Source organism: Rutilus rutilus, assembly GCF_951802725.1.
Source record: "Rutilus rutilus genome assembly, chromosome: 8".
NCBI classification, from domain to species: Eukaryota; Metazoa; Chordata; class Actinopteri; order Cypriniformes; family Leuciscidae; genus Rutilus; species Rutilus rutilus.
This window is the reverse complement of record NC_140222.1, coordinates 21,157,159-21,172,074: the sequence shown is the minus strand read 5'-3', so window position 1 is coordinate 21,172,074 and position 14,916 is coordinate 21,157,159. Positions and strand designations below refer to the sequence as shown.

General features: G+C 36.5%; 1 protein-coding gene across 2 annotated transcripts; it reads left to right on the top strand.

Moving 5' to 3' along the window:
* The first annotated feature begins 1,576 nt into the window (after nucleotides 1-1,576).
* Nucleotides 1,577-14,272, top strand: LOC311295996 (uncharacterized protein). Of its 2 annotated transcripts, XM_084417619.1 has the most exons (3): nucleotides 1,577-1,760; nucleotides 4,712-4,883; nucleotides 11,281-14,271. In XM_084417619.1, exons 2-3 carry the CDS (start codon nucleotides 4,802-4,804, stop codon nucleotides 12,174-12,176), a joined length of 978 nt encoding a protein of 325 aa, XP_084273745.1. In that variant the 5' UTR covers nucleotides 1,577-1,760; nucleotides 4,712-4,801; the 3' UTR covers nucleotides 12,177-14,271. The 2 variants fall into 2 exon arrangements, with proteins under 2 accessions (XP_084273745.1, XP_084273746.1); XM_084417620.1 differs by lacking the exons at nucleotides 1,577-1,760; nucleotides 4,712-4,883 and adding an exon at nucleotides 10,396-11,129 and having other exon boundaries at nucleotides 11,281-14,272.
* The last annotated feature ends 644 nt before the right edge of the window (nucleotides 14,273-14,916 follow it).

Genomic DNA, 14,916 nt, shown 5'->3' with positions numbered 1-14,916 from the left:
TCTCCAAACTTTTTCCCAGGCCCTGAATTTGCATTGGTGTGGCCACTACGCATCAATTCAGATGGCACTTTGTTGGGTAGAAGAAGTGATGCTAAATAAGGTTGTGATTTGTTCGGATTCAATGGCATCACTTTCCAACCTACAAACATTTCATACAACTTCATAGAAATAATGAACGTATTGTATAGATTAAGACAAGCTGGGATAATAGTTAATTTTGTTTGGGTACCGGGACATGTTGATACCAGGAAATTAAAAATCTGATAAAAATGGCTACAGTGTATTATAGTTTCATTAAGTAAATACAGGTAGACATTTTTATAATATACAAAACAGTGCAAGACAAAGTAAAATGATACAAAACTTAAGTAGAGAAGATCAGATAATTTGAACAAAACAAGGATGGGCCATACATAGCCAAAATACTACACTTCACATAATAGGAAAACACAGTACAGGATTATGTGAATTATGCCAAGTGAAGGAAATGTGTTGTAACTGTGTTGTAGTTATTCTGATCTAGTTATGAACAGGAAAGGAATGAACTACAAAATAACTACAGAATTTAGGATGCAAAATTTACCATCAGCAACATATTAAGCACAAAACAAGGATCTGATAAAATTATAAAGACCGTTTTCAAATTTATCTAGAACAGTGGATATCCACTTTATTTTTTTCACACAAGAGCAGCTGCTGCCATTTTTGAAATATCTGTTAGATTTCCGGTAAGCCACTTCCGCTAATCATAGTTGTATTGTTAACCCGTATTGCGTCGACTGTTTAGTTTTGACTGGCTAGCTAACTTTTAATATGGACTACAGACAGACTGGTGTCCTTTGGGCTGAAGATACCTGCGATTTTTCATTTTAATCATTTAATTTATTTATTTCAATTTGGCAGAAAATGCCTTCCATAGTATATTTGTTATTGTTTATTATAAACGTATTTCCAGTCACCATCCAAAATGTGTGTAAGACATGTAGCCAAAACCACAACCTCATCCTATTTCACCAGGAAAAAATTATCCACAGGTCAAGCTAACAGTGGTACGGAAATAATCTAAAAGCTGTACATTTAATCACATGGGAAAGGTACAGATGTAAACAAACACTACCGATTACATACAGTTTTTTAAAAAGTGAACAGAATGGGATTTTCCACCATTAGAAAAAAGCTGGAAAGGTTTGTAAGATGAGACTGGTAAATGTGTCAAATGTGGTCAAGCAGAAACAGTAGAACATAAAATGTGATGCATATGTGATGCAAGATTTTGTCTAACTCAAGCTTTAAAGTGGAAATGAAGCGGACAGTCAAGTTTATATTATTTAGTAAACTGATATCCACTTTAAGATCTATAATAAATAACTCCCTGTTAGGAAATGGGCCAAATAATTTACCATTAAATATTGAATTGCTTAAAAGAAACCATATCAATAGAATTTACAGTTTTAATATATCTATATTTATATATTATATATATATATATACTTTACAACCATTATGTGCTCCACACTCCAATCCATTAGGTGGCGGGAATGCACCATTTAAGTTGGTGTGTCAACCGCCATAAAACACCAGAAGAAGAAGAATAAGAAGTAGACGAGGACGAAGACGTCATCGCTGAATTAGCGGTGCTCTGTACGCTTTAGTTACTGTATGTTGTTATAATTCAAAAATATAGTCGAAGAGTTACTGACAAATACTTCATATTCAGCCCGTGAGTAGCCGCGCGGGACCCTTTAAATCTATCATCAAAGGTAAACGTGACTCTGTATATAAATGTGAAGTAAGTTTGATAAAGGAAATATTGAAATATAAGTTAGCTCTGTCACGCTCTTCATTTTAAAGGTGTGTGACCTTTTCTGCATAACGATCTAATTCCTTAATTGCTATCAGTGGCGGAACTAGAGTTTTATACATGGGGTGGCCAGGGGGTGGCCACTGCTACTTGCGGGGGTACACAGTACACACACACACACACACACACACACAGTGGAAAAGCTTATGGAAGGAATTGGGTCACTCTGTTTGTGTCTATAAGTGTTGAACATCCAAAATATTTGCAGAAAACAAAGCTGAAGCACCAAGGAGATAAGATACCGTAGCATGTGTCTGTTATGAACTGCTGCATTTATTTACAAAAAAACCTCACATTTACAAAAAAATATATTTTTAATTAGATATAGCAGGCATCAAGCAGACATGTACTTGAAAAATGTAAACAATTTTATTGCCCATCAATATAAAATCGTATCCTAGGAAGATTTAATACAACATAATTCTTTCATTATAATAATTTATAATTATTCTTTCTAATTATAATTATTTAATTTATAATTATTTTTTTGTGTTCATTTTTTGGTGAACTATCCTTTTAATCTGGCAAAATCTTCTCAACTTAAATTCCTGAATTTGGTATGTGATTGACTGCCTGTGTCTGGTAGATGCTCTGAGCTGTTGCTGGTCCTGAAGTCTGACCACACTGACTCTGACTAGCCAGTGGTGATGCAAGGGCTGGGGTCTGTTTGCATCTGATCTGCCTGTTAGTCCAGTCATTTTAAGCCAAAATGGGGGTCAACCTTGAACAAATTGCAACAGAAGCAAACTCAACTGATTTTGTATCCTCAATATGTCTTAAGTAAGGAAAAACAAGTCCCGAAGAATCCCATTAGGGGAAAGTTTCGAAAAAGACCCAAATATAGGCTACCCTATTCATACGCCTATTCATTCTTTCTCTCACATGAATAGGGTAAAAATTGTAACCTTTAGATATCACCATGAAAATTACTGAGTTGATTACTTGCATCAAGACAAACAAAAAATGTATTACAAGTTTTTTTTTATTGTTTGTTAACATGGACAAATGGTGCATAATCTAATTATGTATGTGCTAATTTGCATAAATACCACAACAGATCTAAACATTGGGTATAGCCAGGTGAAAATGTCTTGTTGACATATAACTGTAAAATATTTAATGTTAAGGTCTGAATGGAACCCATTTAGGCTACCCATGAACATTAATACATAGAGGCAGGAAGTACTTTAGAAACCAGCCTTTATTAATTTTTAAGAGATTGGGTTTGGGTCTGGGTCCGTGGGACTGTTTCTGGGGGACGAGTCTGAGGGAAGAACAGGAGACAATGGGAAGGAGAATGCAGAAGACAAAAGGTAGGTAAAATAAAAAGTGAATCCCCCAGAAACAGTTTTCAAAACTTCCCCTAATGGGATTCTTAGGGACTTTTTTTCCTTACTCAGGACATATTGAGGATACAAAATTATTTGAGTTTGCTTCTGTTGCAATTTGTTAAACCTTTTTTCATAAAATGACTGGACTATGTTTGTGCTTATTAAAAAGAACTCTTATAGCCTATCTCTCCCTTTCTTTTCATGTTTAATTGACCCTGTTCAAAAATATTCCAAATTAAAAATATGATTCCAATCATATTCATATTCTAATCATCATCCAATTACCAACATTTTTATCTTAACTCTTTCCAGTATAAAAAAAAAGGGTGTTTTTGGTCATTTTCACAATTTCATGGCACCCCAGAATATTTTGTTGTATGAATATCTGAACATACCAAAAGAAAGAACAGACCCTGTGCTTTTAAACAAAAAAATCTGTTTTATTCTAGCTTCGTGCGTCTTTTTTATCAACACTTGAATGTTGGCAAGTTTCCTAAAAAGCAACATGAGCAAAAAGCTGAGAAAATCGCATTTTTATCAAAGACTACATCTTACTTCAAATATGATGTTTTCTTATTCGGTGAAGTTCGGTATCTTGCAACTATCTCTCGTCCTCTGCTCGTCCGTTTGAAACGTAATTTTTTTTTTTTTTTTTTTTTTTTTTAATCAGCATCAGCAACATCAGCAACTGCCAGTAGCAAATACAATGTTGGGGTGACACCCGGGGTGGCCAATCGCATGTCAGGGGTGTCCAGTGCCACCCCGGACCCCCCTCTGGCTCCGCCACTATGAATGTACTTTATTTGAAAATCGAACTATAGATTCATTTTGACCTATTATGCTGCTGTACGGAAGTTATAACTGTAACGTTAGCGGTTAATTTCTCTAACAGAAAAGAAGTGGAAAACTCTGAAGATGAATGTCATTTGCATTTGTTTTGGATGTATTAGTGATGGTTTATTGTGAGTATTATTGAGAAATTTACTTGAGAAATGTTATTAGATTGTGAGCAATAATACTATAAAGCAGTTTTATACTCTTTTAGCAGCATACATCCTGACTCAAATAATGTTTCTACTACAAACACATATCAATAGTTTCTGTTTTCACCTCATTCATTATCCTGATGTCTTCAGAGCACATGTGCCATTTAAAGCTCATTTCATCGGTGTCAAAAGAGAGAGGCAAACTACCATCACCACTTTTGATATCTACTAGATACACATCTCTTAAGAGCATTTGTTTTGTTATAGTCTGTGACTGACTGATTCTTCATTTTCACATAACAACAAATAACAAAAGCACTGGTACATGGCAAGTTAAATAAAGTTGAAATCAAGTGGACTGTTTTTGCAAATCTGGTCATTTATTTCTAAGTTTGTTTATTTTTTTATTCTAACATTATTAATATTTGGATCCTTTTAATTGTGATAGATGGATAGTCAACCAACAAATAAATGCTTAAAATATGTAAATTAAGGAAAATATTAATTCAATAATTGATTTTTGATTTTTGCAGATCTGCTTCTGTCACACATCAATTCACCTTCAGCTCCTCCTACAGGACATTACCAATAAATGCTGTAATCTGTTCATCAGCCTAAGAGTGATGAAGACAGAGTTGAACAGTGAGAACATGAATGATCCAGAATCCTGCAGAATAAAACATGAAGATACTGAAGAACAAAGAGGTTGGTGTTTATTCTCGATTCTTCATTAAAGGGTCATGAAACCCCCCTCTTTCAGCTCAAGTCTAGCTCACAATCTTTTTGAAAAATGCAACTTAAATGGGCGTGGTGGCTATGAGAAGAAGGGAGGGGAGTGGGTGTGGTATGGCACGGCAGAGGAGAGGGGAGGGGGGAAACTGTCATCGCCAGTGGCCCATGTATATCTACCATAGACTGTAAAAAAAGATGGACGACGCCCCTTCGCTCTCTTCCATTGATGAGAACTGAAGCCGCCAGAGTCCCGATATGGCGCTGACATATTCGAACTTGAGTCTGCGCAGTAGCGATCTCGGGACCAGACCTGCGCAGTAGTGAGCAGGAAGTAAAGCCGTGAAATCAACGCTCCGCCCTCACTCTCGCAGAATGCACTCAGGGAGAGTGGATTCTGCACACTTTTTAAAAAATTGATTGCAGTACGACAAGAGGCTTGTTAAAATAAAGTAAATACAATCTCCTCAGTCCTCCGAAGATCCCGAAAAAAATGTCCGTTGGTGCTTCAGTGACTACTTCGCTCGAGAACCTGTCAATCACAGCTGTCAATCATGACGTTACACCACCGCATCACGTAACTAACTAAAAACCAACTTATTTTTGAAACAGACACTTGAACTTACATCAGCGTGATAAAAATGACAGCAAATGAAAGAAACCACCTTTGGAAAAAAGATATTTGAAGTGTAATTTAATTGTTTAGTTGGTCTCACGTCCCGTTGAATAACATGGGGAGGCGGGGCTTATGACCTATACTAGGACCAGCCACCGGGGGGCGATCGAGACGTTTTCGCTTCACTTTTCAGGGCTTGTGCGGCATGCTTGATATCTACTGTCACTAAAAATCAGTGGTAAAACGTGTGGAAATGCTAGATTTTTTTATAGCTGACAAAGTTAAAGTCTAATGAAATACACTGACACCTTATTTTTGTCCTTTCAAAAGTAACTGAATGCCCTGCTACATATATTAGCCTACATTAATCATAATTCTATTTAAAACATATAAATGTACATGCATATGTATAATTATGTCATTATAAAATATATATTTGTTTATATACACACTATAAATGCATATATTTGAAAATAATACATTTTCCGATTGGCCTAGATCTACGCGCCCCCTAAACCCACATAATAAAGATGGACAGTGACATAGACATTTGCACAAATTAAGCATACGTTCCATACAATTGAAGTATTATCGAAATATCTACATTTTAATGACGATCGAGTGATTATTTAACAAAAGGCAAAAACGGTCAGGCCAGGGTTACATTTTAGACAGACACACACACATACACACACACACACACACCTCTGAGGCGATAGAAAAGTCCTCGGGACCGCATCACTCGCAAGACGAAACCTGCATTGGTGTACAAGGCCGAAGTCCACTATTCTCCAGTTGAATGGTTGCTACACACACATAGTTTAGATGTGTCCGTAGTTGATGGCCAACCAACCGCCCGCAGAATCTAGCCCTGGCAGCATCGCGGGGACAGATGCACTGGAACTTTTGCACCACGAAAACAAACGCGCGTCTCCATCATTGCTCTCTCATCTACACGATATCACAGTTTGACATGTCCGTCATTGGAAAGTTCCACGTGGTGTAATGAATAATTAAGAGAAAGTGTCTTCTCATTGGATAAGAAAACTCAGTCATGAATAATTATGAGACACCGATGAGTCATCAAAGTACTATAGTGCTATAGTTTTTGACAATTAGTCAAGTTACCTTTCAAGTCACCTTTATTTCTATAGCACCTTATACAATAAAGATATATATATATATATATATATATTTCTTTTTTAAACTGAATTTTCTACTGTCCTTAACTCGGAATTCCCTGAATTCCTGAAAGTGAGACTGGGCTGGTTAGCTGGCTTGTTTCTTCTTGTTGGTAGACCAGACAAACCCAGACTGATGATTCATTTTTGGGCGAACTAACCCTTTAACTTCATATTCGTTCTTTGTTTTAAACAGTTTGAAATAAGGCTAGATAGGCTAGTTAGCTCATCCAGTCAGGCTTTACTGATAAGAGTTTTACATGGGGAGATTGGAATTTCTTTGTGTGCCTGAAGTGCAGGGCAGAATTTGACAATTTAAGCGCAATAAACTGAAAGAGAACTCAATTCAGCAACATGCAAGAACAGAATTGAGTTATTTGACATCTTATTGCGCTTAAATAGTCAAATACTGCCCTGCACCTCAGGCACAGAAATAAATTCCAATCTCTCAATGTGAGACTCTTATCCGTAGAGCCATGAAAAAGTCTAAACTGGCAAGGCTTAAGATGCATGAATAAAAGAACTTTGTGATGATGCAACAATGCAACTGGTTTATCTGTCTCCTGGTATATTGCCCACCCATATTCACTGGAATAATTAAACATTTTCACGAAAATAACAAACAAAACCGAAAATACAAAATTGCTTTAGTGTTCATTTCGCATGGCATGTTATCAGATTGCCGTAGAAAGTCTTCTCCATTTAAAAAACAAACAAAAAAAAAACTCTCGAGTCAGGAAGTTCCAGATGTCAAAATCAGACATTATTGTTTGAGACAACAAAGCAATGCAACTCAAAATTCTATTTGCAACTCACATTTTCATACAGTTTTGAACAATGATCTCATCATCATGTTTTTTCTCCTTTTCTTCTTGGAATCTCCCCAATACTCCCAGCACAATTGTTTCTAGCGCTGGAACAAACAATTATTTTTTTCATCTATAAATCTATTGATTATTTTTGGGGATTTACAGCAGCAACTGCTTACGAGTGTGAATCCTGAAATGTTTTGTTTATTCAGGAGATTAAAGTAGCATAGCAGCAGTGTCAAACATGGCGATTTCCATATAAGCGTGATGTTTTATCACTATCGACAGGGTTTAGTTAAATAATAAATAAATGAGTCCAATCAAGTAACGAGTTCCTCCGTTAGAAATTATAAATGACCAACAACAGTGTTAAATGCTTTGCAACTGGTTGTTGAGAGTACGTTTGGGCCCTGAGTTCGCAGCCATGGCAGCTCGCACAACTGACAACTGTATTATAGTGATGTGTAAAATTTCACTTTAATAGTCCAAATACGTATGCTGCCATCTCGTAGCTTTGAGGTAAGAGACCCAGGATTTTTTTTTTTTTTGGATGCTTGTGCTGCTGTGGTTTGCCATTTCGGTTTTACAGAACGTGCAGAGCACCATTTTAATCTATCTCTGTTTGAAAATACTTATAAAATGTTGTAATACTTGTAATACGTTTTTTTCCATACTTGTAATAACGGCTGATTTTCAGTATGCCCAAGAGCTGCCATCATTGGGGAACATAAATAGCATGACGAATCGACACATTTCATGAAAATTTACTGATTAACGTGATCAATTATGTCGATTCCAGCCCTAATTGTTTCGTTACTCTGCTGATTAATGGTGGCATCCTGCCAGTCAGTTTATTATAAAAAAAAAATAAAAAAAAAAATTGTGCTTTCAGCAATTTGCAATAAAAGAGACTGATAAAGATTAGTACATGCATGAATCATTGAGTAAATAGTGGACTTACAATGTCTACATTCAACAAAATATGCTTGTTTTAAGCAAACAAAAAAACTTGTTTTTGTGAAACATTGTAACTAGTGTACTTGCAGTGTCCTAGATTGGCCTACAGCCAAGTTGGGCCTACAGTAGCTCTAACACTTTAAATGCATAAATATAGCTGCAAGCAGTGATAATGGGCCCAAGCTCAGCCGCCGCCACCCCGGTGGCTTAAGGAAACCTGTGCACGGCAGGCAATGTGCATTTAAAGCAGGTACATGTAAAATAACGATGTCAAAATCCTTTTGAATATGCCACATTTACTGCAGTAGCTGGTCCCACTATGACTATAAACAACAGCCGCCACATCCATGAGATCATTTAAATTTAGATGAATATGATGTCATAGGATGTTACAGGTCACTTTGAAATGAGTGAGAAGTTATTTGCAGCTCAAAATTTTGTAATTCCATAAGTAGTCATCTTACGTTTAAAAAATATATATTTTTATTAACCTTATTGTTGAGCTAATTATATAAAACTTCCTTTAGCTCAAACAGTAAAGCATTGGCGCTTGTAATGCCAAAGTCATGGGATCGATTCCCAGGGACAACAAGAACTGATAAGAATGTAAATGTGTTCCTTGAAATGCAGTGTCACTTTGGATAAAAGCGTCTGCCAAATGCGTAAATGTAAAACTATGTTGTCAGTGCACTACAAATAAACTGGTTCTTGCCTGTATTTTGTCATTCAAAATCAATCAATCAATGTATTCAGAAGTTATAACAAACTTCCAGTTTCCCTTTTTTCGCCATAAGTTTGAGAGACCACGGCCAAACCATTTGAGAGATCAAAAATCCTCTCACAATTTAGCATGCTCAAAGTCTTTTCTTCATGCTGACTGAGTTTGGTGGCGATCGGATAAATCCTCTAGGAGGAGTATATCAAATAGTTTTTCAAACAACCCATAATAGCTAACTTCCTTTTGGGCTGGCCTATGAATTAGAGCACGAAAGTTGTTCGGTCTGACGAGATCTATAACTGTATGATGTAGTTTGGTTATTGTAAGTGAAAAGGGATACATTACAGAGCCCCTAAAATACAACCATATAAAACTGTCAGCTGCAGAACAGAGCCCCCCGTGATCCCTGTGACCCTACATAGGACAAGCAGTTTGGAAACTGGATGGATATCTGATTTAAAGAAAAATGCTTAAATAATGGGAAAAAAATATTTGTAAAACTCTAAGATAAATGCATCAAGATAATCGTTGTATAGCAGTTCTCTTCTTTCTACTATTACATCAGGGTTCACTTTTACAGTGGAGAGAACAAGTATTTGATACACTGCTGATTTTGCAGATTTTCCTACTTACAAACATGTAGAGGTCTGTAATTTTTATCATAGGTACTCTTCAACTGTGAGAGATGGAATCTAAAACAAAAATCCAGAAAATCACATTGTATGATTTTTAAATAATTAATTAGCATTTAATTGCATGACATAAGTATTTGATCACCTACCAACCAGTGAGAATTCCGGCTCTCACAGACCTGTTAGTTTTTCTTTAAGAAGCCCTCCTGTTCTCCACTCATTACCTGTATTAACTGCATCTGTTTGAACTTGTTACCTGTATAAAAGACACCTGTCCACACACTCAAACAGACTCCAACCTCTCCACAATGGCCAAGACCAGAGGGCTGTGTAAGGACATCAGGGATAAAATTGTAGACCTGCACAAGGCTGGGATGGGCCACAGGACAATAGGCAAGCAGCTTGGTGAGAAGGCAACAATTGTTGGCGCAATTATTAGAAGATGGAAGAAGTTCAAGATGACGGTCAATCTCCCTCGGTCTGGGGCACCATGCAAGATCTCACCTCGTGGGGCATCAATGATCACGAGGAAGGTGAGGGATCAGCCCAGAACTACACGGCATGACCTGTTCAATGATCTGAACAGAGCTGAGTCCACAGTCTCAAAGAAAACCATTAGTAACACACTACGCCGTCATGGATTAAAATCCTGCAGCGCACGCAAGGTCCCCCTGCTCAAGCCAGCGCATGTCCAGGCCTGTCTGAAGTTTGCCAATGACCATCTGGATGATCCAGAGGAGGAATGGGAGAAGGTCATGTGGTCTGATGAGACAAAAATAGAGCTTTTTGGTCTAAACTCCACTTGCCGTGTTTGGCGGAAGAAGGATGAGTACAACCCCAAGAACACCATCCCAACCGTGAAGCATGGAGGTGGAAACATCATTCTTTGGGGATGGCTCCGTAAGAAGCATCTCAAGGTCCTGGAGTGGCCTAGCCAGTCTCCAGACCTGAACCCAATAGAAAATCTTTGGAGGGAGCTGAAAGTCTATATTGCCCAGCGACAGCCCCGAAACCTGAAGGATCTGGAGAAGGTCTGTATGGAGGAGTGGGCCAAAATCCCTGCTGCAGTGTGTGCAAACCTGGTCAAGAACTACAGGAAACGTATGATCTCTGTAATTGCAAACAAAGGTTTCTGTACCAAATATTAAGTTCTGCTTTTCTGATGTATCAAATACTTATGTCATGCAATAAAATGCAAATTAATTACTTAAAAATCATACAATGTGATTTTTCTGGATTTTTGTTTTAGATTCCGTCACTCACAGTTGAAGAGTACCTATGATAAAAATTACAGACTTCTACATGCTTTGTAAGTGGGAAAACCTGCAAAATTGGCAGTGTATCAAATACTTGTTTTCCCCACTGTATGTTCTTTCCCTTCACATTTCTCTCGTTGATCTTTTTTTTTAATGATTTATTGAAAATTAACTTTAAAATTAACTTTTTTACTTTAATTTTAGACCTGATGGAAGACAACGAGGAGAGTGAAGAACTGAGTGAAGCGGAGGAGAAACAACATCATGTCAAAACTGGAAAAAAATCTTCGAGTTGCTCACAGGGTGAAAATAATTTTTTATTGAAAAGAAAAGCCAAAAAAACTTTAACCTGCCCTCAGTGTGGAATGAGTTTCCCATCCAAACAAAGTCTTACGCTTCACATGAAAATCCACACAGGAGAGAAGCCACACACATGTGATCAGTGTGGAAAGAGTTTCACACAAAAATCAGGCCTTAAGGAACACATGAAAATCCACACTGGAGAGAAGCCATACACATGTGATCAGTGTGGGAAGAGTTTCAGAAAGGCAGACTCTTTTAAATTACATCTGCGTTATCATTCTGGAAAAAGACCATTTATCTGTGATCAGTGTGGTAAAAGATTTTTTAGGGGAGATGCCCTGAAGAACCACATGAAAGTTCACACAAAAGAGAAGCCTCATGTGTGTTCTTTGTGTGGAAAGAGTTTTAGTGAGCTGGCTACTTTAAAAATACATCAGAAAAGACACAGTGGTGTGAAGAATTATATGTGCTTTGATTGTGGGAACACCTTTTTTGATGATGCTCAACTGAAACGACACCAGAGGATCCACACTGGAGAAAAACCTTACAAGTGTTCACACTGCGACAAGAGATTCCGTCAGTCAGAACATCTGAAAACACACGAGAGGGTCCACACTGGAGAGAAACCCTTCACATGTGATCAGTGTGGGAAGAGTTTTGCACGAAAAGGACACCTTAAGGGTCACATGAAAACCCACACCAGAAAGCCTTATCACTGCCCTCCGTGTGGGAAAAGTTTCGCTTCTTCATCTTCTTTACGCAATCATACAAAAAACAAATGTCTAAAATCACAGTAAGCAGTTCATCTTCAGATCCAGCACTTTGAAGTGCAACGCTGCATCCTCACCAAATGTGTCACAATGCATCAAGCAATCTATTGTATAAATCTGCCTTAAGCAATTGCTGCGAGAGTGGCAGATGACTAAACCACGAATAAACAACGTTATTGCCCATTGGTGTGGATGCTAATATAGTTATCATTATAGTCATCGTTCTTAGTGTGAACAGGTCTATTTTTGTTTGATATGTTGTTTTGTAGAAAATTGGTTTTGATTGGGATCAATAGTTGGCTTTTTTTTTTTTTTTTTTTTTTTTTTTTTTTGGTGTGCATTGATGATGTCACCACTAGCACCCTCCAGATTGGGCTTTTGATTGGGTTTTATTGGAGAAAAGGGAATTAGGCAGATGGATAAAATTAGGGCTGTTGTTTAAAAAAAATTGTTTGTGTGGTTTTATTTTAATTTTATATATACATTTGAATGTGTATTTTAAAGCATCACAGAAAAAATAATGTGTATCAATCCTTTTTGGTTGAGTTTAACCAATCAGTGAGGGAGACCGTTCAATCACAGTTTGCATTTCTGTGTTGGTGAGACGTGATGACTCGAGTGACGGGTTTTTTGCAATGGTATGAGATTTTCTCTATGATAATTGCCTTTGAAAATGTTATGATATTTAGAAGAGCACTTGCATTGGGGAAATGTTAATTTTTGCCTCTTTTATTTGGGGTTGGTTGGGGGAATAATCACTGGAGTGCAGTGCAATATTGGAGTTTCACTGGTTTATCGCCTTTTTTGTTAGCGAGGGCGTACAAAGTTGATATTTGTTGAATATATATGTCTATTTTTATAATGTAGTATATTATTCTGTATAAAATTGACAGTAATATTTTTCTATAAAGTCCTGGTGGTGTTATACCCTCTGTCCTCCATATACGTCTGGTTAAACCTTTTTAAGGACAACTTTGGGTTTGATACAATACCATGTTTGTGCATTGCTATAACTATCTGCACTGTTATACTGTTAGAACCTGTAGAAATGACGTCAAAACAGATTATTCATCTGATTATAAGTAACTGTGTTTCTGTCTCCTAAGTTTGAGGCTGGATCCTCAAACACATTTTATACAGCATTTGGACATGTGGAGAACATGTCTTCAGTAACCTCTCTGTCAACTGATTTGACTCCTGGTCTTCATTAAGCATGTTGGTTTCTTTATAGGGTCTAACTTTATGGGGTTTACCTACAGTTTTGTATATTTTTCAAGTAATCACTGATTAAATGTGTTGCTCATTTTATCAGCAACTTTTAGTAACACTAACTGCACCATGGTATTGTGGAAGAAATGTGGGAAATACATATATAATTGTATTATATTATTAATATAAGTAATGGAATATAATTACAGTATTTTTTTGTAATTAAGCTATAGCATTTCTGCATTTATACTAAATGTATTTTGGCTACTATTTTTATACAAATACCATAGAAACCCAGCGTTATATGATTCTGTGGATAACCAATGGTTAATTTGAATAAATTCAAACAGTCATAATATTTAAAATTTACCTTATAAAAATAAGGTTGTCACAATTTTTACAGATGTTACTGTTTTTGTTAATGAACATACATTTATATCGGCATCCTAACTTTGAGGAGCCACGCAGGACCTTTTAACGAGAATGAACCTCATTGGTTCTTGCTGAAGCTCAAACATGCTGTGTAACACGAGAATGAACCTCATTGGTTCTTGCGGAAGCTCAAACGTGCTGCAGAACTTTTTGAAGTGTCAAAGTGGTAGTTGCGTAGCTGTCAATGGAAAGTACAGAACTGGCTCAGATTTTATTGAAAAATATCTTCATTTGTGTTCTGAAGATGAACGAAAGTCTTATGGGTTTGGGACAACATGAGGGTGAGTAATTGATGACATAATTTTCATTTTTGGGTGAGCTAGCCTATCCATTTAATATCTTTCAGTCCATACTTTACACAGCACGCTGCAACCGCGAGTTGCCTCTTTCTTTTTCAATGGGACCAGGCAAATCTCCCACTTTCATCTGTACACGGTATGTAACCACTTCGTCTTCCATGTTCCACGTCACTTGTACATGTACCGTCACGGTACACGTACAAGAAGTGACGTCTGTTGCAATTTTTGTCTTGCATGAACATGACAGCTTATAAAACTTACAAATGTCTTGAAGATGTTAATGATTTAGAATGTGTTTTATAAGATGTTTTTTTCGATGTTTGTACACAACATGAAGCGCTCTTTTGTGTGCTTTCTATTTTTCTATTTGTTTGAAATCCATGGATCAAAATTAATGATTAAGATTAAAGTTAAAGTGTTGCTACAGACTTGTTGATACACAAAATGAGAGCTACAAATTACTTAACAACTATAAACAGATATGATGTAATTATTATGAGAAGGTTTCTCATTATAATACTTTTAATAATTATGAGAGAGTTTCTCATTATTATGACTTAAAGAATCATATTTATTTTATTTCCCAATTGTGGTGGAATTTGTCTTCCATAGGACAGCCAAGTATCAAATGATTTTTGGGCTTTTAAATGTAATTTTATTTATTTTTTATTATTATGTTTTTTTTATAATAAAAGATCGAATCTTTGCGAATTATTCTAATAATTCTTAGATCCAATGAGATGTCTGTCTACATCACGGCTTTGATATGCAGTATAATAACAAAATTAATTTTAAATAGTTTGTTCTAACACTCAGTTAGGCTAGGC